Source organism: Strix uralensis, chromosome 15, assembly GCF_047716275.1.
Source record: "Strix uralensis isolate ZFMK-TIS-50842 chromosome 15, bStrUra1, whole genome shotgun sequence".
In the NCBI taxonomy this organism is placed as follows: Eukaryota; Metazoa; Chordata; class Aves; order Strigiformes; family Strigidae; genus Strix; species Strix uralensis.
Window position 1 is genome coordinate 12902847 of NC_133986.1, and position 24707 is coordinate 12927553.

Sequence of the window (24707 nt, forward strand, 5' to 3'; positions counted from 1 at the left end):
CAATTACTATGGAGTTGTGCTTACTAGGGAATGGATTATTTGCACAAGGACCAAACAGATCCTCACTGTGAATGGAAGAGTATGGTCCTGACCTGGATTCCTGCATCTCCTTTAGCAATTTCATTAAATAAGCTCATGACAGACAGGTATATTTTTAACAATCTCATTCGCAAGTTAAATAGAACTCTCCTAAACAAGCTTCCCTGCAGTAATAAGTTACCAGATACTTGAGTCATCTAAACACACATGAATTTAATTCACACGAACCCAAACAGAACAACCCTGCAACAACCACAATCTTTCACAGGGGCCCAAACTTTGCGCTGTGCTACTGCTTGCGAAGTTACTTTCTACACCAACTTACTTGTACGTAGGAATGTTCCAAAGTCCTTGCCATTTGTATGTTTTCAAAGAAAGCCAAGACAGCGTCTTCATCCCACAGTAAATTCCTAATCCATTACATAAGATCACATCCATTATCCACTGAAAGGAGAAAAACACAGCGCTGCTGGAGAAGAACCACTACAGCTTGTAAAAGGGAGGATACTACAGGCATGCACACACACACAGACACACTCTCGGTCACAAGGACTGAACGTCCCCAGAGAAGAGGTGCCCAAAGTGTCAGGAGGAAATCCCAGCCCAAGCCTACTCAGATAAAGCAAAAGCGTTCTGCAGATGATGGCTGCAGATTCTCTTCTGCTGTTTTCATTCTGCTACAGAACAGACTTCTCCCTACTTACTACCAGCTCAACTCCACTCTGTTCAGTGACAACTTTAGAAACACACCAAAAAAAAAAAAAAAAATATATATATCTGAACATGTTCCTACGGACTGGATTTTACTATGCCCAATAACTTAGCCTACTCTTTAAGCTTCAGACTGCCTCCTGAAGAAATGACTGATCTCCAGGCTCAGGATGTGAAATTAAACAAGTGATTTCTCCCCCTGCTCTGTCTTATTGCCAAGCGTTAATTCTGGAGATGGAGCTCTTGAGCTGAAAAAAAGTTGGTTGTCCTCTGCATTCAAACCAGCAGAGTGTTAATTTCATAAGAAGTTTTTCTGAAGGCAGAATAGCTTTGCTTGATGTCTTTATACATAATGCATGTACTTTTATAAATACAACCATGTAGCACATCATTACAAGCTTGGGAAAGAGCTCGTACTGTAAGAATAAAACCAAGCCGAAATAACATAAGAACCATAGCTGTGCGCCTTGAACATAGATAATTTTGATGACTCTGGTAACCAATTTACATTTCATAGGAAAACAAAAAAAAAAAAAAAAAAAGAAGTGTGTAACTTTAAGCTATAGAGCTTGTTTTTTCCAAGAGAAACGATCACAGTAGTCCCTCTGGCTTGAAAAAATACACACAAGCAGTATTAAAATACAAGAATGACAAGAATGGTTACACAGACTATCACGTGCAAAGACCATAAAGCTTTTCAGTAAGGCCAAACATTCAGCTTTTAAAACCTTTTTATAAACCACACCAGAAATTCTAAACACAGTAATATTTACTTTTTCAGAAAACAGTGAAGATAGGTTTGCACAGAAGGAAGAGCTGGACACAAATTGCCCTGAGTCTGTGTTTTTGGTTGGGTTTTTTTAAACAGGCAAGAAAAATGACCATCTGAAACTTTATATACAAAGTTTTTTCTTTCTCTTAATTTCAGATTTTATGGTTTGTAGCATCAACAAATATTTGAAAATGTTCAGGGAAAACTTTAGATTCTTCCTCTGGTGTGAAATGAACCAAAACAAATATTTAACCTTTGAAAACCCACAAAATTATACAAACAGTGACAAACATATTGTAAACTCAACAGGGAGAAGCACCAATGCTCCTGAGCTGCAGCAGTCACACACATCTTGGGCCACATGCACACAATATAATGTAGTTCTCACCACTTCCTACCCCTCCCTGTAAAAATCTGTACTTCCATTTAGACAAACACGTCGTGATCTGTGCAGTACATACATGATCCCACCAGCATTCACTGAAGTTTGGCAGCTGGTGTTCCAGACTGTACTCCAGAAACTCAAACATCACACTGATGATCATACACATCCACCAGTCTCGAATCATCAATGTCTGTATAAAGGGAGAAAACAAGTCTTTCCAATATCCACAGTGGTTGCACAACATACTAAGTTACAAAAATGAGTAATTGCACACGAGACTGAGCAGAACCAGACAGCACCTACACTAATGCCCTTCAGAAATCTATAACAAAGGAGAACTCCATAAATACTGCAGAGACATTGCTCAGATGTACAGTTTTGCAACAGTGTATGGAAAAATTATTACTTTTTTTTTCCCTAATTTCAAAACTGATCACTTAAGGAATATGAGATTAATCTTTCTGGACTGTGAACACAGAGGACACACATGGTGTGCTTTGTTTACCAGTTATTTCTACAGTGGAATATCTTGTCTCTAGTATCCAGAGAAGGATCAGGAAACTCATGACAATCCTATTTTTATCATGTGATAGTCTAGTAAAGCCAAATGCTCACAGGCCTCTCAGCCTATCAAGTATGCAGCACCACAGACAAGGCAGACACTGAAGAGCCAGATGATGACATTAATACCATTGCACGAAAGAATAAAGGCAGGCAAGGTGGGATTCAGAAGGAAGTTAAACGAATGGAATTACTGGGTGTTAAACCACCAGAGGTGGCATTCTTCTAATGCTGCTCAAAAAAGGCTTTTCAGAGCCTGTTTAATGCAAACTTTAAAAAAGTCTCCTGCACTAAACCTCAGCCCTGACTCTGCTGGGACACCTGGGTCTACTTTCTACCAGGTAGCATCTTGCCAGGGTGAGTGATGAGGAGCAGCAGCAGCATCTTCCACATTCAGCGTAAGGATTCAGCTGAGCTGCTGTCCTAGAACATACATATCATCTCAGTCTTCTGTCAAAACAAGGGAAGAAATTTGTGGTAACACTTCATTTCCTATTTTTAAGTGGATAAGAGCAGAAGGAGCCTGTGTATCTGGTCTGCTGTATCCTCAGCAGGGTGCCCAGATGGAAGGTGGCAACCCCAAACGTGCTCGTCCTGATGCTGCAGAAGCAAACGTAGCTCAGCAGCGCGGTGCTGAGTGCCTCAGCCAGAAGATGGAAAAATATAAGGTATGAATTACCACACATCAGTCTGACAATGTGTGACTCCAAAGCAAATGGGGAGGCCCACAGTAACTTCTGATGAGTGAGGCACATTCATTCTCAGTACTGCCATTCTGGTGCTTTGAGATGTAGCTTAAGAGTCTGTTACTCAAACCAGACCAAAATAAAAAGAAAAAACCCAAACACCTGCTCATCTCTGTTTATGAAGACAACACACTCAACTTCCAAGCTTTTTATAGAAAAATATGTTAACTGACAAGTAAGAAACACCGCAGGCAGTTTCCTTCAAGCTTAGCAGCACAAACACCCTGGAGTATGCTGGGCTCCCTAAATCCGACCGCAGGGTGACAAGGTGACGTATCATCACAAGCACTTCTGCAGGAACAGTCTCTGATAAAAACGAGGCTTCTTCCAGACCAAGACAGGTAACAGCTTGCACGAGTGGACGGGCATTCTGTCCCATTCTAGCTCCTCAGGAATGGAGGAGCTAGTCTTGTTACCAGGCTCTCACTATTTAGGCATTTTTCCTCAGGATGACATTATTTGTAGAAATAAAAACAGAACGTAACTGAAACGCTATTTTGATATTTAAATTTCTAATGCAATTCTCTTGGATGAAGATCCAAGTTTCTCCAAATTTACAATTCTGTATACTAATAGAGCAAGCCACCAACAAGTGGATCTGATGGTAAAGTCTCCCCATGCTGAGCACACTCATCTTTCGGTTACGGGGGAGAAAAAAAACAGCCCAAACCAAACCACTCATAGCAATACATCTGCGCTTTTGAAAGGGAAAAACAAAACAACAGTTGTAGCTTATTTCTAAAACAGGCTGAGCTTTTTCAGTTTATTATTTATGGTAGTCTTGTAGGTAAAAAAAAGAAAAAAAATCAAGGTCTGCAAGGCAAAATAAAGTTAGCTTGTAAGTTTGCTCAGGTTACAAAAAGCTAATATTTAAACCAAAGTAATCAGCAAAACATGTGTTGGAAGTGTTCTGCCAGAGACAAGCACAACTGGAAATCCTTCCACAGTCAGCTGGTACCAACTAAAACCAAGAATTAAACCACTAGCCATGTAATGATTTAATATCCTGATTTGGATGCCACGGGGAAAAGCCTGCCTTCGGACAGCTGCGGGGGACCATCACGCAGCTCTGCTTGGTAACAGCAGACTTGCCCTGCCTCCTCCAAGCGCGGCCTGCCCGTACGCTACATGCAAAGGTCAGTCAAGCATTTATCCTGCTACAGGAGTAAAGGCTTTTACTTTTATTGATCTGACCTCAGAATGAATTACGGTGGAGGTGGGAGCTTGTCAATGTAATGTCACTTTGGAAAGAAGTGAGGTGACCTACATGGTCAGGGATAAAAACACACCAAGCCTTTCATGTATTACAAACACTTAGTCTAGTTCACAGATGACTGCCAAATATAATTGATCATGGAGACTGACATCACTGAAACAGAAGCAGTCAGGCTTTAAAAGTAGAATAGTCTGTAACAGAAATGTAACAGAAGAGCCATTCTTACTTTCAGGTACCAGCCAAAAAAGTGAGCAGGAACAAATCCATCCAGTTTGTCCTATAAAGCAAGAAGAGAGAGAGTAGGTCACTTTGCACTGCAAACAATAACCCATTCTTAAGGCTTACTTTTTTTCCAAGAAAAAGGTTCCTGTGCAAACCTCGTGGAGTTCAACAAGGCCAAGTGCAAGGTCCTGCCCATGGGTCAGGACAATCCCCAGCACAAACACAGACTGGGCAAGGAGTGGCTGGAGAGCAGCCCCGAGGAGGACTTGGGGGTGTTGGTGGGTGGAAAACTGCCTGTGAGCCAACAACGTGCACTGGCAGCCCAGAAAGCCACCCGTGTGCTGGGCTGCATCCAGAGCAGTGTGGGCAGCAGGGCGAAGGGGGGGATTCTCCCCCTCTGCTCCGCTCTCGGGAGACCCCCCTGCAGTGCTGGGTCCAGCTCTGGGGGCACCAACAGCAGAAGGACACGGACCTGCTCGAGCGGGGCCAGGGGAGGCCACGAAGATGCTCGAAGGGGCTGGATCACCCCCCCTGTGAGGACAGGCTGAGAGAGTTGGGGGGGTTCGCTGGAGAAGAGAAGGCTCCGGGGAGACCTTAGAGCAGCCTCCCAGGACTTAAAGGGGCTACAGGAAAGCTGGGGAGGGACTTTTGATCAGGGGGTGTGGGGATAGGACAAGGGTAACAGTTTTAAACTGACAGAGGGGAGATTTAGATGAGATCTAAGGAAGAAATTCTTCCCTGTGAGGGGGGTGAGGCCCAGGCACAGGTTGCCCAGAGAAGCTGTGGCTGCCCCCTCCCTGTAAGGGTTCAAGGCCAGGTTGGACAGGGCTTTGGATGGGCTTTAAGGTCCCTTCCCACCCAAACCATTCTGTGATTTGATGAAAAATGCAGCAATAAACTTCAGTTGTTTCAAATACCAGATGCATTTTCTGAGTTTCTTTGTTCTCAGGTACAGTGAACAAGCTATCTTCAAAGAAAAGTCAACAATTTCAAGGGGCAGAAACTGAAATTAGGATCATATTGATAAAGTGGAGATTGCCTCTGTAACGCTGAATGTCACATTCCTTGCCTTCCAAGGGGACAGAAGCAGAACACATTCAAGCCACAGCAAGAACGTGCATTTCTTTATCAGGTCCCCATCGTGGATCTAGCAGAGGTTCTTATCAGTCCTGCCACCGTAAGCCCCTGGCACAGCCTGCCTGCCTCCTAGTTTGGGTGCAGGTCTAGAAAAGGACAACTGCTCTGTTATTCCAGTTCCTGAGGCACTGAAGACTTACACGGTAGGCCCAGAGGATTCAGTGCTCCTCACTACACAAGCGCTAACAGCTCCATGCAATCAGGGAGTTGTAAATAATCAGAATTCCTTTGCCCTTGAATCTCAAGTCTACGGTTTGCCAGTGAGAAACAATAACTGATGGTTTCTGGTATTCAGAAAAGTGCAACTTATGGGTTCCTTGGCAACATACAGCTTTTGAACTCCGTGCCTCAGGGTGACTGTAAGCAGCAGATTCTTTAAGCGCACAAATAAACCCAAACTCCTAGGGGGAAAAGTTTACATCAATAATCGGAGAAATGAGGGTTGTTAAACAGTTTACTCCCTCTCCTGGGCAACGTAATTAGGTACAAGAGACACATCTCCATCTGATCCACAGGAAAGGTCAAGGGAAGAGACATAGAAGCTGAAAGAGTCAGCCATGCCCTGTTCTCTCGTTCAATACTCAGAAAGACTCATGACTGCACTTTGAAGAGTTCAATTAAGCAACCTTTTACCAAAAAACAGTCAGACTCATTAGCAAGTAACTTTATTTCTTTCTTACCCAGATATTGTGAAATGGATCCGTTTCATTGCCAGGATCATAAATAAGGCAGTTGCCACCGTAGTCTCTTTCTGGCAAAGGAACCCCTAAATGTGGATCAATGTACTTCATAAACTGTCTGCCATCTTGTACAGTCTGCAAAAGGAACACAAACCCCATGTTTCCCTCTTAGTGAGCATTAATGCACACAAAAGTACAAAGATAATTGAGATCAACATTGTATCTTCAAACGGGTGGTTTTTTCAAATTGGTCGCAGAACAGTTCTTGAAATATATCCAGACCTCAGAGCATCACACTGCAGATATACCTGAATTTCTGGGCCTCTAATGCTAAATGTTAAGGAAAAAAGTGACTACTGAAGGAAACGAAGATTTCTTAAAGATGAAAAATCAGAGATCCTTAAGTGTTTCCCAAGCCGCCACTCTATGCCCCCTCCCTCCCAAAAGCTCAGCACTCGAACTGGCACACAATCCAGCCTTCCCGCTGACCCTCTGGCCCTTCCTCTCCCCTCCTCGAGCTTGGTGAGGGTGAAGAAGCAGCTGCCAGTGACTCAGGAAAGGCTTGTTTAACGGCTCCTGTGTTAGTGGCCTTCTGGCTTCCTAGAACGGGAGAGGCCCAGCAGCCCTTTAAACACGAGGCTCGATGCAAACACAGCACATGCAGGCATCAGCAGATCGAGCACACCGGGTCGGTGCACCGTTGGCAGGATTAGTCACGCATATGTGCTCAGCCCACTTCAGCTGCAGAAAGTAGAGAACCGCGCCGTGTTTCATGGTGGAAAAAATATACTGCAGCTCGTTGAATAAACAGTCATTTCAAATAAGGTGCCACCAGCAGCACGGGTGGGAAGCAGGCTTGAAGCAAACAGCAAGGAAGAAGTTATCAAAATATTAGTTATCAACAGTGATCAAAACTTGAATTAATTTACTAGAAACTCAGACAGACATTTGCTGAATAAGCGTTTCCCAGTGGAATTGCTCACTGTTGTGGTCAATGTTTTACAACAGAAGCAATGTAACATCTCCAACAGACTTGTAGACAGTAAAAGCAGGGCAAGGCCAAAATTAGTTAATAGCAATAATAATGGAATTATAGAATAAAACCACTAAAGTCACTTTAACTGTAAGACAAGTTGCAACTATGAGCGAGCTTGTATTTGCTTTTAAGGAAGTTAAGTCACTTACAGACTCAGCATAATTTTAACCTTATTTAAACCTGTGCAAAGTAATAATGTATTTTTAGTAAAGAGCTGAGCAACAGCTAGTGAGTGTCCTTAACAACTAAATGGCTGGTAACACAACATACTGCCAGAGGAAAGCAAAGCAATTCCAGGCTTTTCTATCAGAATTCAGAACTACAAGAGTACTATCAAATAAAAATGAAACATATTATTGTCTGACTGCAGCTCATCAGGAGTATCATTTACAAGGATGCCTGGAAAAAAACAGGGTGACATGAAACAGTGAGAACATAAGAATAAATTAGAACTGAGTAAGTATTCCTCAGTGGTGAGGAATAACGACAAAAAAGGCAAGACAGACCTGTTCATGCCTGTGAAAGGGTCAGAACTCCACTCCCTCCAAGCAGGACAGGCAGCCTGAAAGAAACCCTAATGAGACATTAGGGCCCTGCGTAAGGGTTTACACTGAACCCCCAAGTTACGTCAACAGGACAAACTCACATTGTTGTTTACTGATCTACTGCAGACACATTCCAGCTGCCCACTGAAACAATAAGCCAGGCAAAAAAAAAAAAAAAAAGACAGTTTTGTATTCTTAAGAGTTTGGCGCTGACTTTTGGGGAGGGTCCAGGAAAGCCAAGCAGAACAAGGATTGCTAAAGCCAAAGGAAATCTCTGATTAGCTGGAAACAGTTTGATCAATGTTAAAAACTTGTTTGCAAAGCAAATGCCCTACTCCAACAGAAGACAGATCCTGACACCTCTGAATTCCAGTCCCGCTTCAAGCTCACTTGGCCTCTAGAGACAAAACATTTTTAAAAAAAAAAAAAAAAAAGTTCCTCATCCTTCTCTCATCTAAAATGATTTTTTAAAGCTACCTGATGAGTATCTGATGGTACTTGCACAATCCTTTTAAAATACAGAGCACCAAAGGTTACCAAGATGTCAGCAAGAAGGACCTGTCTGAAAATGAACAACCGGGGACTCTAATTGGAATCTAAATCTGAAACACAGCCGGGTGTCTGACAGCGCAGGACAGTTACCTCTCATGCTTTAGTATCTCTACATTTGCTCCCGGTTTCAAATCATGCTGTTGCCTGAGGAGATGACTGCAGGAAGTGGATTGAGTAACTGAGGAAAGGATGAGTCGAGCTCCTTCTTGGCACTCAACCTTGATTTGCAGTGGTGTAAGTACACATACAGGTGTAAGTACACACACAATGGCTCTGTTAATAGTGCCAGGTTTACTGCTCTTGCTGATCTCAAAATATTTTACTTCTATGACTTCTCAGAAATGCAGAAGCTGAATTGTAAGAGGCAGGGGAAAAGTCTATTTACTGAAGGATGAAAATACGGTAAAAAATAGCATGCTTTATTTGGAAGTACCGACAGCATGTCTGACTAGAAAAAACGTAATCCTCAGCTTGCTGCCACTACACTAAGTTGTGCATGAAGTTTCAGTTTATAGCAAAAAAATCATTCAAAGCACTTATCATTCAAGGTAAAAAGTATTTCAAAAGATTAAACAAGATGATTTCACCCCACAATCTGTAGGTTCTAACAAACTAACAGCTGGTACGCAACTCCAGCGAGTCACATCAAGTCCAGCAGAGCAGAGACTAAACATCAGAAGCACCAACTCCTGATCGTTTGATCTAAACAAGAACTCTGACTTCTTATCAACTCATTTAAGAACTCTTCACCGTGGTGTCTAACCTAGGCCAACACTAACTGGAGGTTAGATAACAAGATGAAGGATTCTTATAATAATTTTTCCTCAACCTAGAAATCTCGTTAAATAGCACAATGATTTGATTTCACAAAAATGAAGACCATCTCCTGTAGTCAGCAAGAACCCTAAAGAACACAACAAAGGATTTTGTATCCATGTTAAACTGGTATTTAGTAACTAGAGGTCTAAGTTACTTACCTGAAAGAGGATAAAGATGAGGAAGAGCTCATACACCACGCTGACACACAGCCAAAACCTCCAGTAAGCTACAGAAACGGACAAACGGGATGTTAGCAAGCGTCCCAGCAAAAGAGCAGCCCATTATTCATTTTACTGTAATATAACTACACAGTTCAAGAAGAGATACTCCACCAAGAAATTATAAAGGCCAGCATTCAGGTAAAGTGTTCACCATCCTTCCTGAAGAGCACAACCAGAAAGGCTCTTTAACTGCCAGACAGGCTGCCACGTAAATCTGCCCGAATTGCTCAGACACTGACCTGGGTTGGTGAGAACAGAGCAGGACCCACAAGAGCTGTTCAACCCAGTGAACTAAACATTGAAGAATTCGAGGCAGTGACACGTGCCACCTGCAATGCTCTCCAGCAGTCCATGGAAGAGAACTATACTCTTCCCGAACTAACCCAGTTTTTCTCTCCATGATCTCATGTAACCTGACCTGCCCAGCTTTGGTTTTCCTTGTCATGGGAAAGGCAATTCGCCAACTTCTGCCTATGTGCTGCTAAAACAGACAAGACCAGGACCAGCAGGAGGAACCACTGCTTTCACTTTTGTAAGCCCACCTTTGCCCCTGAAGACGAGGTTGTTTCCTCAAGGGGCAGATAGCATTTCAAAATGCGAAAGATATTTGCACTTTCACTAGGAATTAAATTTAAAAAAAAAGTACGAAAGGTTTAGCAGGTACTAGATGCAAGACCTATGAGATCATCCAAAACTCTTCATAATAAGAGAAATATCATGCAAAACTCAGCTACTGCAGAGTCTGCAGTCGCTCTTCACGCTCCCAAGGTGTGTGATTACAGATCTTCTCACACTGAAGCAACACCTGAATCTCAAGGGTACACAAATTAAAGTACTTATACGCTTCCAGCTCCACCACTGCCACCTCAGTTGTCCTGAAGGGCTCAGTCCCCAGGGCTCTCTGAGCATCCTGGGTACAAGCTCTGTGCTCCACAGGCTGCACTCACACCTTTAATTCTTCCTACTCCACCCAGAGACTGGTTTGGCCTTCGTTCCGTAAAGGGATTTCTGGGCTCTGAAATCTCAGCCAGCGTTTCTGTTAACTCCTCTACAAGAGGAAGCTGGTTAATGCAGAGCCAGTATGTGCAGAGGCAGAGTGCTCCAGCATTTCTTCCTAACCACATCTAAAAAACTGCACAAGGTAATTCAGCAAAACTTGACTCAAGTGGATATTTAAATCTCTCAGTAACGTCACACACCAATCACTCCGGAATGATGTTAATTGACTTTCCTTCAGGTGTTTCCTGTTTATCCTTATAAAACAGAGCTCTCCTGCCACGGTTCCATCTAGGTGATACTTAGAATTGGACTGGGGCGAAGAGGAATCGAGACAGTCACTCATACGGGTGAGTGGAGACAGCAAGCGATTCACCTGCATGAACATGGTTTGCCATGAAGTGAAAAAACCAAGAACCTTCAGGCCTGACCTGGGCATTTATCTCTTAACTCCAAGGCAACTTAGGTATGTTCATGCTTAAAAGCAGGACCATGACATAAATAATGCAAGAACTAAACAAACTCCAGGCTTGCAAACATACTTGCTTATCAGCTCAGAACCTGGAATCAAGTAGCCATGGTGCTGCAGAGCTTCCTGCAGGCTTGTTTGCTCCCTGAAACAGATATAAATGCTGTCTTTGCCTAATTCAGTCTCAAGTAGAAAAAAAATTTTAAAAAAAATCTACATTTTTAAAAGAATCTCTAACAGCCTGCTTCTGATACCATCATTAAAATAGACTGAAATGTGAGAAGGTGTGACTCTTTGTCAGCAAAACCACTAAATGAATTTCATTGAAATGTCCTACTTTACACTTCCAGGAAAAAAAAAAAGGGGGGGGGAGAAAAAAGGCAAGTGTGGCCTGGATAACAGGACCTTCAGAGCTCTGTAACAGCTTTCACTGGAAATTTGGAACTTTTAAGATTTTTACTTAAAGTCTATGAACATAATTGTCATTCCTTAATTATGTAATACCATGAAGTGTCTTCTTAGGGGTCAGTCATTAAAAAAACTCAAGCAAACCTCTAAATACACGTTACGAGGTGGTTTTGCCCCCTGGTCTCCTTGAAAGAAGGAAAAGCAGAGTTCAGCCTGCCTTCTCCTTGGTGAGGCAACAACCAGTGCCTCTCCTGCAGCTGTCCTTACACAAAAGTTGTAGAAACCATTACTTGAGACTTCTCTCCTTCCTTCAGATTTGATTTAACTTTCAAATCCCCCAGCAAATGTCAGTTGGAAGGACCAACTGAGAGCACGTGTGCACCCTCTTGTCATCCTGGAATGCAGCTTAGGAAAAATAAGGAAGCAAAACACCCTCCCCTGGTCAGAGGATTATCTGGAAGAGAGGAATCTCTCCCCAAACTGGCACCACTGTGCTGCCGAAAAATACTTCAGCCTTTTGGATGCAAGTCTGTGGGATAGAAACACAGTGGTGACTTTTTTTTTTTTTAAGGGATTAAAAAAATTGGTTTGTTTGATAAGGTGTTTTCTATGCTTTCCTATAATGACTGCATACCTTCAAGAGTAAACATTATGTTCAAGCCAGAAGAACTAACCTTTCATTAACACACTTCTCCCACAAGAACTGAGCATTGTTTCCTTCAAACACCACCTTCAGACTAGGAGCCTTAAAAATGCTGAGTTTCTTCTGACCTATAAAGCCTGGTGTGACAGATTTTACACTACTCAGACATAAACATGGCAGACTAGTTCTGAAACTGATGCACGTACAGTTCAGAAAGCAGAAAAACCTAAATCCTTATCTGAGCTTTTCCTTTCCTATAGGCATAGGGGTCTGGCAACAGATAATTTGCAGCTGCTGAAGAGGCTCAGCAAGACTTCATAATGAAAAAACAAGATCTGGTTATAATTTAGTGCGCTTTCTCCCTGGCTGACAAATACCCAAGAGGTTTTGAAGACTACTTTATATCTGTACATGTACACCAGAGACAAGATGTTTTCAAAGCTGTACAAACATTGTGTTCTCTCTCTTCCTGGACCAGCCTCAGCTTTAGCTATAAAGTTATTTTTGGCATACCTCTAATATTTGTTTTCCTTAAATGCACTTGTCACCATGAACCTCCCTCAAATTAGGACTATCTTTCCAATTAAGTAGGCTCCAACTGATCATTTACATACCTGATAGCTTTGTGATGACTATGCTCAAACACTAAACAGTTGCCATTGTAGGGAGACCTGAGAACAGCAGATGAACACTTAAGCGAGCGGTGCCTGACTGCATGCACAACCAGCCACTTACCCCTATTCACCAACAGAGGTTGGAGTTTGACCTACGCCGCCTGAAAGGCTAAATGAGTAAAGAAAAAAAAAATTCTCAGGAAAGCAGACTTATATTAAGAGGGGAGACTAAAAGCAGAACTTGTTGCTTTAGCAAAATGTTTGCTTTAGCAAAACCAGCAGCGAGTTGACATAGGCGAGTTGTGCATAAATAAATCAGGTGGATAAACGCTGAGTAAGAAGAGTTAAACAGAACAACAACATTAGGCACAAAAACCAGACAAAAAAAAAAACCGCATCTCTGAGCTGGTCATAAATAGGTACACACGTACCGAATAACAGGGCTCCAGAAATGACCCGACAGAAGCAGGACACGGAACCTCACTGCTTTTAAGGCACAGCTTGAAGAGTTCATGTAACAGATCTGCTGTGGCCGCGGGTGACCGCAGTGCCCTGCCTGACCCAGAGGCTCTCTTCTGCCCTATAAATGGCAGCAGCGCGCAGCAGCGGCCTGCGCTGCCAGTTCCTTTGGGATGAGATCTTCCTCCCGGAACAGCCGCGCGAGGCTGTCAGCGACTGGGCTGCCTGGTGGGAACCCCCCACTACACCCCTCTGGAGCGGGAGAGCCGGCACCCAATCTCCTGGGGCCGCAATGCCACGCACTCCAACGCCGGCCAGAGCCTTCCCCGCGGAGGGCTGTGGGGAAGGGCCACCACCCTCCCGGGGACGGGCACCCACAGGGCTTGTTGTGACTGGGGCACTATCCGCTGTCCTAGCGAGCTGCTACAACCCCAAAAACCACCCTTCAGAAGATCATCCCATCAAACAAGCGAGAGGAAAGGTGGCGTTGAGCCGAAAGACCACATGAATACACTCAGTATGTGAAGTGATTGAATAGACCGGAGCTTCTTCGATCGCCCTGTTCGTGGATGATTTGATTCTGCTGAAAGATACCCAGCTTCAGTCCAGTAACTGCTGTTTCCAAGACAGGAGCAGACAGAGGTGGTAGATGTTGGCTCAGTCTACACTAGAAGTTCGCTGTAGAGATCTCTGACCTTTGGACTTTCCCCATCCACTTTGTACTACTTCGATCTAGGGAATAAAAATGACTTCCATCCCAGACAAAACCACTGGATGTTCCCAAACTGAAAGCACCCAACTATCGCTGGTGTCCTTAAAAGGAGTAATTTGTCTTACAGGAGGAACCCAAATTAACTGTAACAGAAAGAAAAGACTAAAAACTGCCATTTAATAAGACCTCAGAAATGCAAACTTCTGAATAAAGCCCTAAGTTTGCAGAGGTGTGCTGTGGGCACTGCTCTGGAACAACGTCTGCTTTGATCAAGGTTTTTAACTTGTCTACTGTTTCTCATATAGAATAGCATTCCTAAACTGGAAAGTTAAATTTCTGGCATAAGAAATACTTATAGCTTTATCTGACTGTAGGAGAGCCTAATGCTTTCAGGAATATTATGTAAGCCTATATAAATTCCCTTAATTCTTTCTCAATGATTCACATCTAAAAATAGATAAAAACCCCAAAGATATTAAAATATTTTCATACTTCACCTGAGATAACACTACATGTGCTGTGCTTTCAAATGCTTTCAGGACTTCCAGTCTTACTAGAAATCCTTAAAATCATAATCAAGGGCTTCTAATCAACCAGCTGTTGTGGATGCTGGACACAGGGCTCCAGCACCCGGACACACGGCCAGAAGGGCAGCCCATTGCAGAAAGGAGGAGGGGAAAAAAGAGGGGGGATAAACAAGGGAAGTGAAGGTTTCAAGAATGTGGCAGCTCACACAAAGCTTTTTACTAACAACAGGAAGCCAAAACAGGGAGATCCAAGGAAAAAAAAAAATCCTATGCTACACACAGATTGAAAACACAGAAGGATGGCTATGCTGTCTGGAGGCTGGGTGGAACTGGGAGGCTATGTGATAAGTGTGTAGTGTTAGTGAACCTGTATTATTATTTAAATTATGACTTACCTGCTCTACAATAACACAAATATTTATGTTCACCATAAGCCATGCAATTTATCAGAAATATGCAAGTGACTTAAGCAACATAGATTACCTGGATGAGGTCTTGAAAATGGTCCATCTTTAGCTTGTGTAACTCCAAAACATAAGAAAACCAAAATACTGGCAACAATACCTCTGAAAGGGAAAAACAGACAAACTGTTTATATTGCTTCATCTTCCTAATGAAATTGTAAATTATATTTTTTGATGTAAAAAATGTCTGGTCTTTGTTTCTTAACTACTGAACATGTCAATCAAATAGATGCCTTTTGGAGATGATAGTTCAGGGAAGCAGGTATAAATTCCTATTCTTTTAAGCGTGGTTTCATGACAGACTGCCTCAAACCCCAAAGTTTACCCATCCATCCTTCTCCCCCCCTCCCCACAAACCGCATGCTTCCATTCCCTCCATTTTGCTGCCCCTGACTGGTGTCCGGCCAGGCTGGTGAGGAGCCTCATCTGGCCCAGAACTCACCCAGCAAAACCAGAACAAATCAGCAGCTCCTTGATGCACGCAATGAGCCTCAGCCTGCAGACTGCCATGAGGGGCACAGTAAGTCAAATGCTTCCCTACGTCTTTGAGAAGCTTTTATGCCCACTTTGTCAGAAAGACACTTAAAATTTAGCAGCAAGAAAGCTCTCAAGTTAGAGGGCTTCTCATTGCTCTAGTAAAATTTCAATGAAATTTTAAAATGAACTGTTGAACCTGTCACCACTCCAAAAAATTTCCTTATTCAACTAAAGACAAGGAGGAGCTTGTAAGACCAAACTGGCCCTGGTGCTATTTCAAAAGCTGGAGCTGTAATATCGACCCTAACAGAACATAACAGAGGCATTAAAGAAAAACAATTATCAGCCCATGGGCCAAAGTATACCGAAGACCCACAAGCCCATGGCAACCCCCTAAGCCCAGACCTGCAGAGTCTTCTCTCCCCCACAGCAAGGTGAGCCCTGAGTCAGGACCACCAGAGCCACCTGCCCGGGGGCAGCACTCGTGCACCTCGCAGGGTGAGATGGGGCAAGGCCTGACCAGCTGAAAACCAACCCAGGAAAAAACAGCTCTGCTCAGCTCTGTCGGGGAGGAACACAGCAGCCCCCCGGCAAGGCCAAGCATCAGCTGAAGCCAGTGTGGAAGGGCAGGCGAAGGCTCCGGGAGGAGATCCCTACTGATCAAACAGCAAAGCAAGCAAGCAACATTGACTGGAAACCCACTAATTACATGCAGTGTGGTTTTCAGTAAAGTTCTGTTTAGCAAGTAAAAGAAAAAATGAGAAAATGCAAATACTCATGTCCGAATGCCTGACCCTCACCGTCAGGAACACCAACCCTTCCGCACACAGAACAGACCCCGAGAGACTGAGATGTGAGGTAGGTGGGTGAGGTCTGGCATTTAATTTCAAAGTACCTAACATCAACTTAAAATCTCAGGAGAATTTTAAATAACTGAAATTTTAAACATGTCACGTGCATAAAACAGCATTTCTTTTCCAGGAGTCACCTCTTGTTTTCCATGAAGACAAGCCCCATGGTTTCTACTTGGGCATATTCCTTTAGTCTTAATGGATGAAATGCTATAAAGCGATCCAAAAATGCTCTTTTTTCTACATCTGAGCTCCCAATAGATCCCTCATGCTTTCTCATATTACCTGCTTAAGAGCTGGCTGAAGAGATAGATAATTGGGAAATCCCTCACTGCAGGGCAGGGCAAGCGTAGGCCATGTCTGCAGTCCATGATGCAAGCCTTGACCGTAAACAGAATGGCTCTGCAGGAGCCAGAGAAAACATCCAATAATTTTGCTTTTATTGAGAAAATGTTAAGATACCAGAAGCAACAGTATCCATACTTCAAACATCTCAAAATTTCTTTCAAAAATCAAAAACCAACGGATTCATGAAAACTATTTTGCAACGTTCACCTCTGACTATAAAAAGTTTGTGCTTCCTGAAAGTAAAAATGGGGTTTACTTAACAGATGTAACTCAGTTGTTTCTCTTGCTTTATGGCGTTGGGAAGCACAGCAGAACTAGCTACTGAATGAAACAGCAAATAGACAGTTCCATCATCATTTTCAAAGATAAGGCGCTAAAAGTTTTCAGCTGATCTCAAATAATGAGAATATTCTGCATTTTGAGTCACTAGTCCGTATTTGGAAATACCAGGACTACAAACTTACCTTTCCACAGAACAGCTGTGTTCTGTACCATGGAACAATGCACATCTCTCCGCTCACTACCATTATGCTCAGCCCTGGACCAAGATGTCCACGATCACTGTTTTAGGCCTTGTGGGGGTAATTTTCCTGAAGCTGGAGATGACCTGAATCTAAAACACCGCAGGAACTTACAGTTATGTTCCTTTTTCTAAAATTCACTCTCAGCCAAACAGCAGATGCAGCAGCTGTGCTGAAAATAAGCTGGAGTTTCAGCTATATTATTTCACTTCAAGCTCACCATGGGAAATTTTGAAGAAAATCACAAATTTGCATAATAACCATGCCAGCTCCATTACCTTTTTTTTTTTCCCCTGCAGTAACTAAATTTCTCCCCTTAACATCATCACAGTGCCTCCTTCGAAACTTTCAAAGCCTCACCAGCAGCTTGGCCTGCTGGCTTGCCATGGCTTGAGGCAAGAACAGGATTTGAGGGGGGGGTTCCCCAAACCACCCCTGCAGGCAGCCCGGATGGACACACAGCTCAGGTATTTTCTTGAGCTAATGTATTTTCTTGAGTAGCAGATCAGGAAGACACTAAACAGCAAAGCCTGCCTACAAAAGTAATTTCAGCACTTAACCAGATCAGAAAGGGAGAACATGGCAACAGTTTTGTTAGTACAAACAAGCTCTTGTCTGTGTTATTTTAAGTCGATTCAGACACAAGACAATGAAGCTTGTCTACGAGTATCTGTGTACGGTCCTTTGTTCCGGGGTTTTCACAAGACAGCTCCCACTGCCGGGCCCCTCCCTGGCTGTATCTGCGGTGGCATGACTGGCACAGTCCCCTCCGCAGCACCACACGCCCAAGAACTGGCAGAAGCTCCAGCCTCCTCGTTCCGTTTTTTTCCCTGGGGGTGTTCAGCGACAGGAGTTGGAGATCATCAACTTCAAATCCACGCACAGCTGTTTGTCACCAAGCTGAGCAGTGCTCAGTTATTGGCAAAAACTAGGGTAGAAAGGCATCTTAGAGGAGAGACTGTTTCATGGCTTGACATTCAATGTACAACCCTGATTCATACAAGATTTTTTAAACCTGAATATGTTTTTTATATGGAAAAATTATTAACTTTTTTCCAAGAACCCCTGCTCAGCATTCAAAGTATTTGGAAGATGTGGATTTCTTCCACAGCCTTTGTATGCAAAGGAGGTCACTGAATATTTATGTAGCTACCCTCAGAGCTGGAGCTCAGTCCTGCCGGGGATGGGCTATTTCAGGGCTGCTTTGAATGCTGTAGGAACAGCACGAATAAAAAGTCTCACTGAGCAGACAGGCTTTGCAGTGCAGCATCTCTTTGGCTCACAAAGTAAATTTTCAACTGTCTTTACAACAGAGGCGATTTGATCACATGTATCACCTCATCACATCAACATCTGTGTGGATGATCCTAATGAACTTTGACTAGATTTGCATATAAAGCATTTCTATAAATCTTATCTTAAAAAATTAAAATTAATTCTTCCTTTAATTGCCCTAACGTGTTGCAGGAAGGGAAACGGCACTCAAATGTCTGCATATAAACAGATGCAAATACAAATCATCGCTACAGATACCCCACCTCATCATCTCATCGGTTCATGCTCTAATTTGGTTTTTGCCCATCCTTTCTGTCCATTAATCCAGCCACTCACCCTCCCCTCAGCTGCTCCACCAAGGGACTGGATGAAGCACTTTTACAGAGGAGACGATGCGAGCCTCAGACCCCTTCCTATAGCTTTAGCTAATCCAGGAAGCACAGCCAGGGCAGCTAGCGCAGCAGTTTGTGTACTCTGCTTCAATTTCATGTTCTGCCCTAAGCACCTAATGCAGTTCGCAGGCACTCTGGCACCTGTCAGCAAGAGCCAGAAAACAAAGGAGGTCCAAGTGTTTGCAAGAGTGGGTTCAGATTTGCACCTAAGGACCAAAACACTGCTCCACTGTCATTGTGCAGCACTTGGAAGTAAGAAAGCGTGACAGCTAGAGACACTGCTCCTTGGTACTAAAACTCCTTCTGTTCATTAAGCAGGAGAGTGTTCCCATGAAATATCTGCGCACAGTGGCAGCTTCACACAGGCCAAAATTTTAGATCAAAACACACAACAGCTCTACATGAAGACTGAAAAATATCTCAGGGTAGGATAAGGTATTTTAAGTTACAGAAGCAAAACAAAAAACCAAAAAAATCTGTGAAAGTTGGGGATATGGATATACTTATGCATATTGTGACCACCTTACTCCTGCTCTGAAATGGCTCTTTTGTCCAAACATACACTCAAAGAGCCACAGAAAACCAGTCAGGCACAATGAGAGGTAAGGGAGCAGCAGGCGCACGGATGCTAAAGGAGGTAAGAACAATGGCTGGGATGTGAATTGAGCTGGAATCCTTCATGCTTCATGGTGCTAACCCTGGCACAGCACTTACCTCAAAGAGCTTCGAAAAGAGATTTCATTGAGATAGGAGTTCACTGAAAATTGACTCAGCACAAGGAGTGTGCTGACCACCACAGACACTTCCATCCGCGCTGCAAATCGGGGCCAAGGCAACAGAGGTGAAGCTTAGGGAAAGCCCACAGGACTCGAGCGCTATGTCTGCATTGATCTTTAGCTTGGAAAAAGTAACGATTTGGCCAAGTTAACTATTGTCTTGGAATTCAGTACGTAGCTTGAATGACTGGGGCAGCGTGAGTGTGAACACAGATGTACCCTTCAAAACCAATAACAGAAACCAGTATTGGGAAGACCGTACACAATTCTCAGGATGCCGCTTTTCAAGTATTTTTGCATCTAGATATTGCAGGCAGTATTCCACAATCAGAGACGCAGAAGTGATCAAAGAACATCTGCTACTCATTGCCTGGTATGATGCTGTTAAATGGATTTTAACAACTGGGCACATTATTCCCTGCACTGAATACGCAGAAAGCAACTTCTATTTCATGAAAGAAAGGTTAATCTGCTGATTAATCTTCTCTGGTTTTGTTTTTATTAAAGCAGTAAAGGCTCTAATCTCAATAATAAGATATTCCACTGAGTCACCTTAGATCTGTATTACTCCCTAACGATGTGTCATCACTTCTCTTTCAGCTCTTCCCCTTCTTTATTCTGAACAGTCACTCCAGAGAATGTCGCGCCGCCATCCCTTCCCTAGACTCCCTCATTAGAACTGGGAATAAACCAGCATTTGTTCACAGCAAAGCCTTGCAGAAATCCCCCCAGCTCCAGCCAGGGCACTGTGTGCCAACTTGTCCCACTGCACTCCCACGCATCAAAATACAACCGCTCAGCTCGGCACACGCGTGAGCCTGAATTACATGAGCTGCACCTATTGTGCAACTGATGGAGAAACAACCACGACTATCTCAGGAAATGCCCTAATTCCTGCACCTCCATGACAATGAATACTACATCCTGAGTCACTTTCAAAAATTAAAAAAAAAAAAAATAGGAAGAAACCCTGTAATAGCAAGAGGAAAACACAGCGTTATATTTAAGAAACCAGACTGGCAGAAACCAGAATTATTTCCATGCTTACAGCAAGGATGCTTTGCAGTCTGTAAGCACCCCCTGAATTTTTAAAATATACTTAGATTTTTAAAGACCACTTTTCTTCCCCCTTTTTGTTCCCCACTTTATTTCTTTAAAAAGAGAAGAAATTCAACTACAATTAATCAGCCTAAATTATGGTAGAAATGGACCACATACGTAAGGCTTCTCATTCTTATTTTCCAAGAGTTTCCCTTTGGGCTACAGCTCTCATGTTAATTTTCAACAACAAAAAAAGGTCTGCATAGAAATCTTGAACATAATTTTACAAAAAGCAATCAGAAAAATTTAGTCACAGCTCACAGTTTAGAAAGTTAGGTTATTTTAAGAGGCAGAATCATTGCCAAAGAAACACCGCCAGCACTCTGAGGCTTTAGAAAGTTTCATATTTTGTTTTAAATCACGCATGCACGGCAGCCACCAGGTCTGACAGTGAGTGACACTAAACTGATTAGAAATTAAATTCAGGGACCAGCATCAAAGGAGCTTATAGACTTATGCTTGGTTTTGTCACTTTCCAAGGGTTCGGGCATTTAAGCAAGTTAATGCAAAGGTCATTTGAGGTAGTTTATCCACAAGGTAAAAGCCTGCGTGGTGGTTTGTGCATAGGGCTACCTTTCCTAATAGACACCTTGTAGAACCTCTTTCTCAAATATTTACCTCTTTGTATTGTAGGCTGTATCTTGCGGTGTTTCCTCAAGCAAGGTTACGTAGCCCAGCGCACACGTGAGGATGAACAAGACTGTTAAGGTATGAGCTCTCCTAAAATTTAGAACAGAGAAAATGGACATCAGAAAGCAGAAACACTTATACCTTCACCTGTCAGCAAAGACCAAGTCCAATACTTAGAGAGTGGTCAATAATACTAAAGAGGTTTGATGTATCGTACAGCACAGAAAACAGAATTTACAAGGGCACTAAATGCAGTTCCCAGTCCGCTGGGCACCAGCACGCAACAAGCCCACCACAAGAACTGCTCTTGCTCATTTTCCCCCCAGTGCTTTGAGTTAAGGAAGATTTGGACAAACACTTGCCAAGTGAACAAGTGCAACTTGAAAAAAATTAGCACCAGCTGTGCTAACTCTTCGATCTAAAAGCCTCCGGGTTTCTCTCCTGGTTTGTCAGGTACATACTCGATGGTGCTGCTGCACAGCTCTGTTCTAAAGCCTGTTAATAAAAACTGCAGCAGATTGAACAGACTCTTAGAGAAGGGAATTCACTCCAGACGCGAGAATTACACCTTACAAGAAAAACTAGCAATTAAAAATATAAATCTCTGAATGAGACCAGTTGCAAGTGTAAGAATTACAAAGCTGCCTCTAGATGCCCCATTCCCAGCAAGTCTTACATAAGTTTCATTCCACCTTAGCTGTCTCAAGCAGGTACAGGCTGTCGGCTAGAGGCTTGCACCCGCAGAACTACCCACAGCCATCTCCAGACAAGGGGTTTCTGCTGGCACAGCCGCGTCGGCAAAGCTCCCCAGTAAAGCCTGGTGGTTGTGCTGCGCTGGGAACAGGGGCTGCTGTAACATCCCAGTACAGGCAGAGCCTTGCCAGTGTACCTGCCGTCACAAGATCTCGCTTTCCCCCCCGTGAGAGTCCATTTGCTCACAGTGATTTGGTAAAGCACTACATGTGACAGAAGAGAGAACTAAGTACACACGGCCAGAGCCAGGAGTTAAGAAGAGAACATACTGCAGCTAGCTGATACACACACACGTACACCTACTGACTACAACACGTATAATATTCTTACATTGCACTGTCCGCCTTTTGTTTAATTTAAAATTTAAAATTCCTTTCCTAATGAGAAGCCATTTATTATTTTCAGTGGAACATTTATCTGACCTCAGCTTGGAAGCACGGGAAGTCTGGCCTTCTAAGATCAAATCATAAAGACACAAGTCCTGTTTTAGAGTCCACAACATCTTTTAAAACAAACAATTAAAATAACGCAGGTATAAAGCATCAAGCTTAGAGAACAGAAACACTGGGCATGAAAATGACCGTATGTGACAAGTATTTGTACATACTGGCTCTTTTTTCATTTTCTTTTTATATTCTATTGTAATAGAAGTTAGCGTTATATTTCCATTTTATGCCAAAAGACTGAAGTTTGTATATATTCAAGTTGTACGGTGCACGATAAACCAGAGATCCCCAAGGATTTCTAAGAAGTCCACTTGCTTACCTTTAAACATCAGTAATCTACCTAAAATTGCTCTGAAACTTAAGGCAAGCGTTATTTTGAACTACAGTTTCATCCTAATCCAAACCACAGCCACTTCTCACAGCATCCTTTTAATCCCACTGGAAAACACATGCAATACCTCATAAGCAGATGCAATCCTCTTCTGCCGCTGCTGAAAAGGTGTTCAGCATTTAACACTATCCTTCCTCGCAGTCCAGAGGACACAGACTAACCAGCTCCAGAAAAAAAAAAAAAGAGAAGGATCCACGAGTATTTTCAAAAATAGGAATCAACATGTCAAAAAAGTACGCGAAGGCTTCGCCGGAGCAAGCTTCCTGCTCAACAGATGCATCCTCCCTCTGACTTGCCTCCCAGGATGCCAAACACCAGGTGATTCACACACCCCATATGGAACATCCATTTAACAGCCATGTGACACGGTGCCTATTTTGTAACCTCCTGTAGTTTAAAACACTAAATACAGACTTCTCAAAGGAGGTGGTATGGAGGGGACTGAATTAAATGCTCTAATTCACTTAAATCAGACCATGGTCTCATCTGCTGCATTTATATATGTACATAATTAATACAAAAACAACCTATATTTTAATCACAGAAAAGGGTCGCATTAACTGCAAGGCTATGCATTAGATTTTACGCCTCGTTTTACTGTTTACCTTTTCAAAACTAATATCTAAGAAGCTACTCAAATGCTGTCTTCCATCTTACCGTGTCACTGTCATGACACCTGTATGAAGTCAATTACTTTTTCAATGCGTTGAGTGTCATGTAAGCTGCCAAAAAATCAATTAGCACATCTTCATTTAGATAAACACATCTAGAAACTCATCTGCTAGAACAACGATGGTCTACTTTCATTCATCCCTGGGGGCAGTTGGTAGCCAAGCCCACGGTCAGCGTTTGAGAGCTTCATGCGCCCTGCTGTCGGTTTATTCTTGGTGCCACAACCACCAACTTGAAATTCAACAAGCTCCCCTGTTTAATGAGAAGGAAGCTAGATATCTCATCATTTCTCTTTTAGCTCAGTTTTCATTCCCAGCTGAAGCCAGATTCTCTTGTAGCAAGTTTTCAAGATGCTTAGCCACGTAAATGTATTTTCAGTCTAGCATGAAATCCAGAAGCCAGGATGAAAGACCTTCTCGATCAGTTTGTCTTCTGGAAGGAGCAAGTTGGCAGCTCTGACCAGAAAATGACAAGTAGTGACAAAGTGATGGCAGAGCATCATGCAAACCTACCTGCCAGAGGAAAAATTAAAAAAGCAAGCAAACGTAGATTCACACCATATCTTTCCACAGCTAGAAAGTTAAAAGAACAAAACAGAAATCCACTCTCCTATGGAACAAGACAAAATGTAAAGTGTTTACAGCAGCAAGAAAAATGAACAGCATACAGAAGTACTTGTGTGAGTGAAGTCAGGATTAATTAACTGCATAAAGAGGGATTACTTTAGTCTCCGCGTACACTTTAAAATAATACGGCAAGAGGAAGACAAGGCAGCTAAGAACATCCCCAGCAAGGTAAGCATGACAGGAATTATGCAGAAAGGTTTATGTCCTAGCCTGGGGAGGCTGGAAAGAGCCAAGCTAAGCAGGGCAGTACCTTCCCCTTGGAGCCGTACGGGAGTTGGGACAATACACCAGAAGCAAGGGGGGTACAGACTACAGCCAATTCTAGGAGGTTTACGTCCAAAAATCAGAGAAAGCAGTGCCTAAAGGTATATGCATACAAAAATATGTAAGGCCAGGAAGGTCAAGGAGAATTTGCAACAAACTCTGAACTACTGAAAAGCTGGAACATTAAGCAGCTTACTTTTCTGCATTTTCCTGACTTTCTGTATCCCACACCTAGCTCTTTCCCCACTGA

The 24707-nt window shown here is 42.9% G+C and overlaps 1 protein-coding gene across 5 annotated transcripts in view; it reads right to left on the reverse strand.

Moving 5' to 3' along the window:
- The window catches only part of PTDSS2 (phosphatidylserine synthase 2), a 42724-nt gene that overhangs the window by 11184 nt on the left and 6833 nt on the right, over positions 1 to 24707 (reverse strand). For 2 of the 5 annotated variants that reach the window (XM_074885050.1, XM_074885052.1), the window contains exons 2-8: positions 21294 to 21395; positions 14954 to 15036; positions 9580 to 9647; positions 6470 to 6604; positions 4657 to 4707; positions 1984 to 2097; positions 365 to 483 (exon numbers count right to left, since the gene is read on the reverse strand). In XM_074885050.1, coding sequence (XP_074741151.1) covers positions 365 to 483; positions 1984 to 2097; positions 4657 to 4707; positions 6470 to 6604; positions 9580 to 9647; positions 14954 to 15036; positions 21294 to 21395 — 672 coding nt within the window. Of the gene's footprint in view, positions 1 to 364; positions 484 to 1983; positions 2098 to 4656; positions 4708 to 6469; positions 6605 to 9579; positions 9648 to 14953; positions 15037 to 21293; positions 21396 to 21981; positions 22138 to 22962; positions 23161 to 24707 lie in introns of those variants that run through there. The other 3 variants (XM_074885053.1, XM_074885051.1, XM_074885054.1) reach the window with 3 other exon arrangements.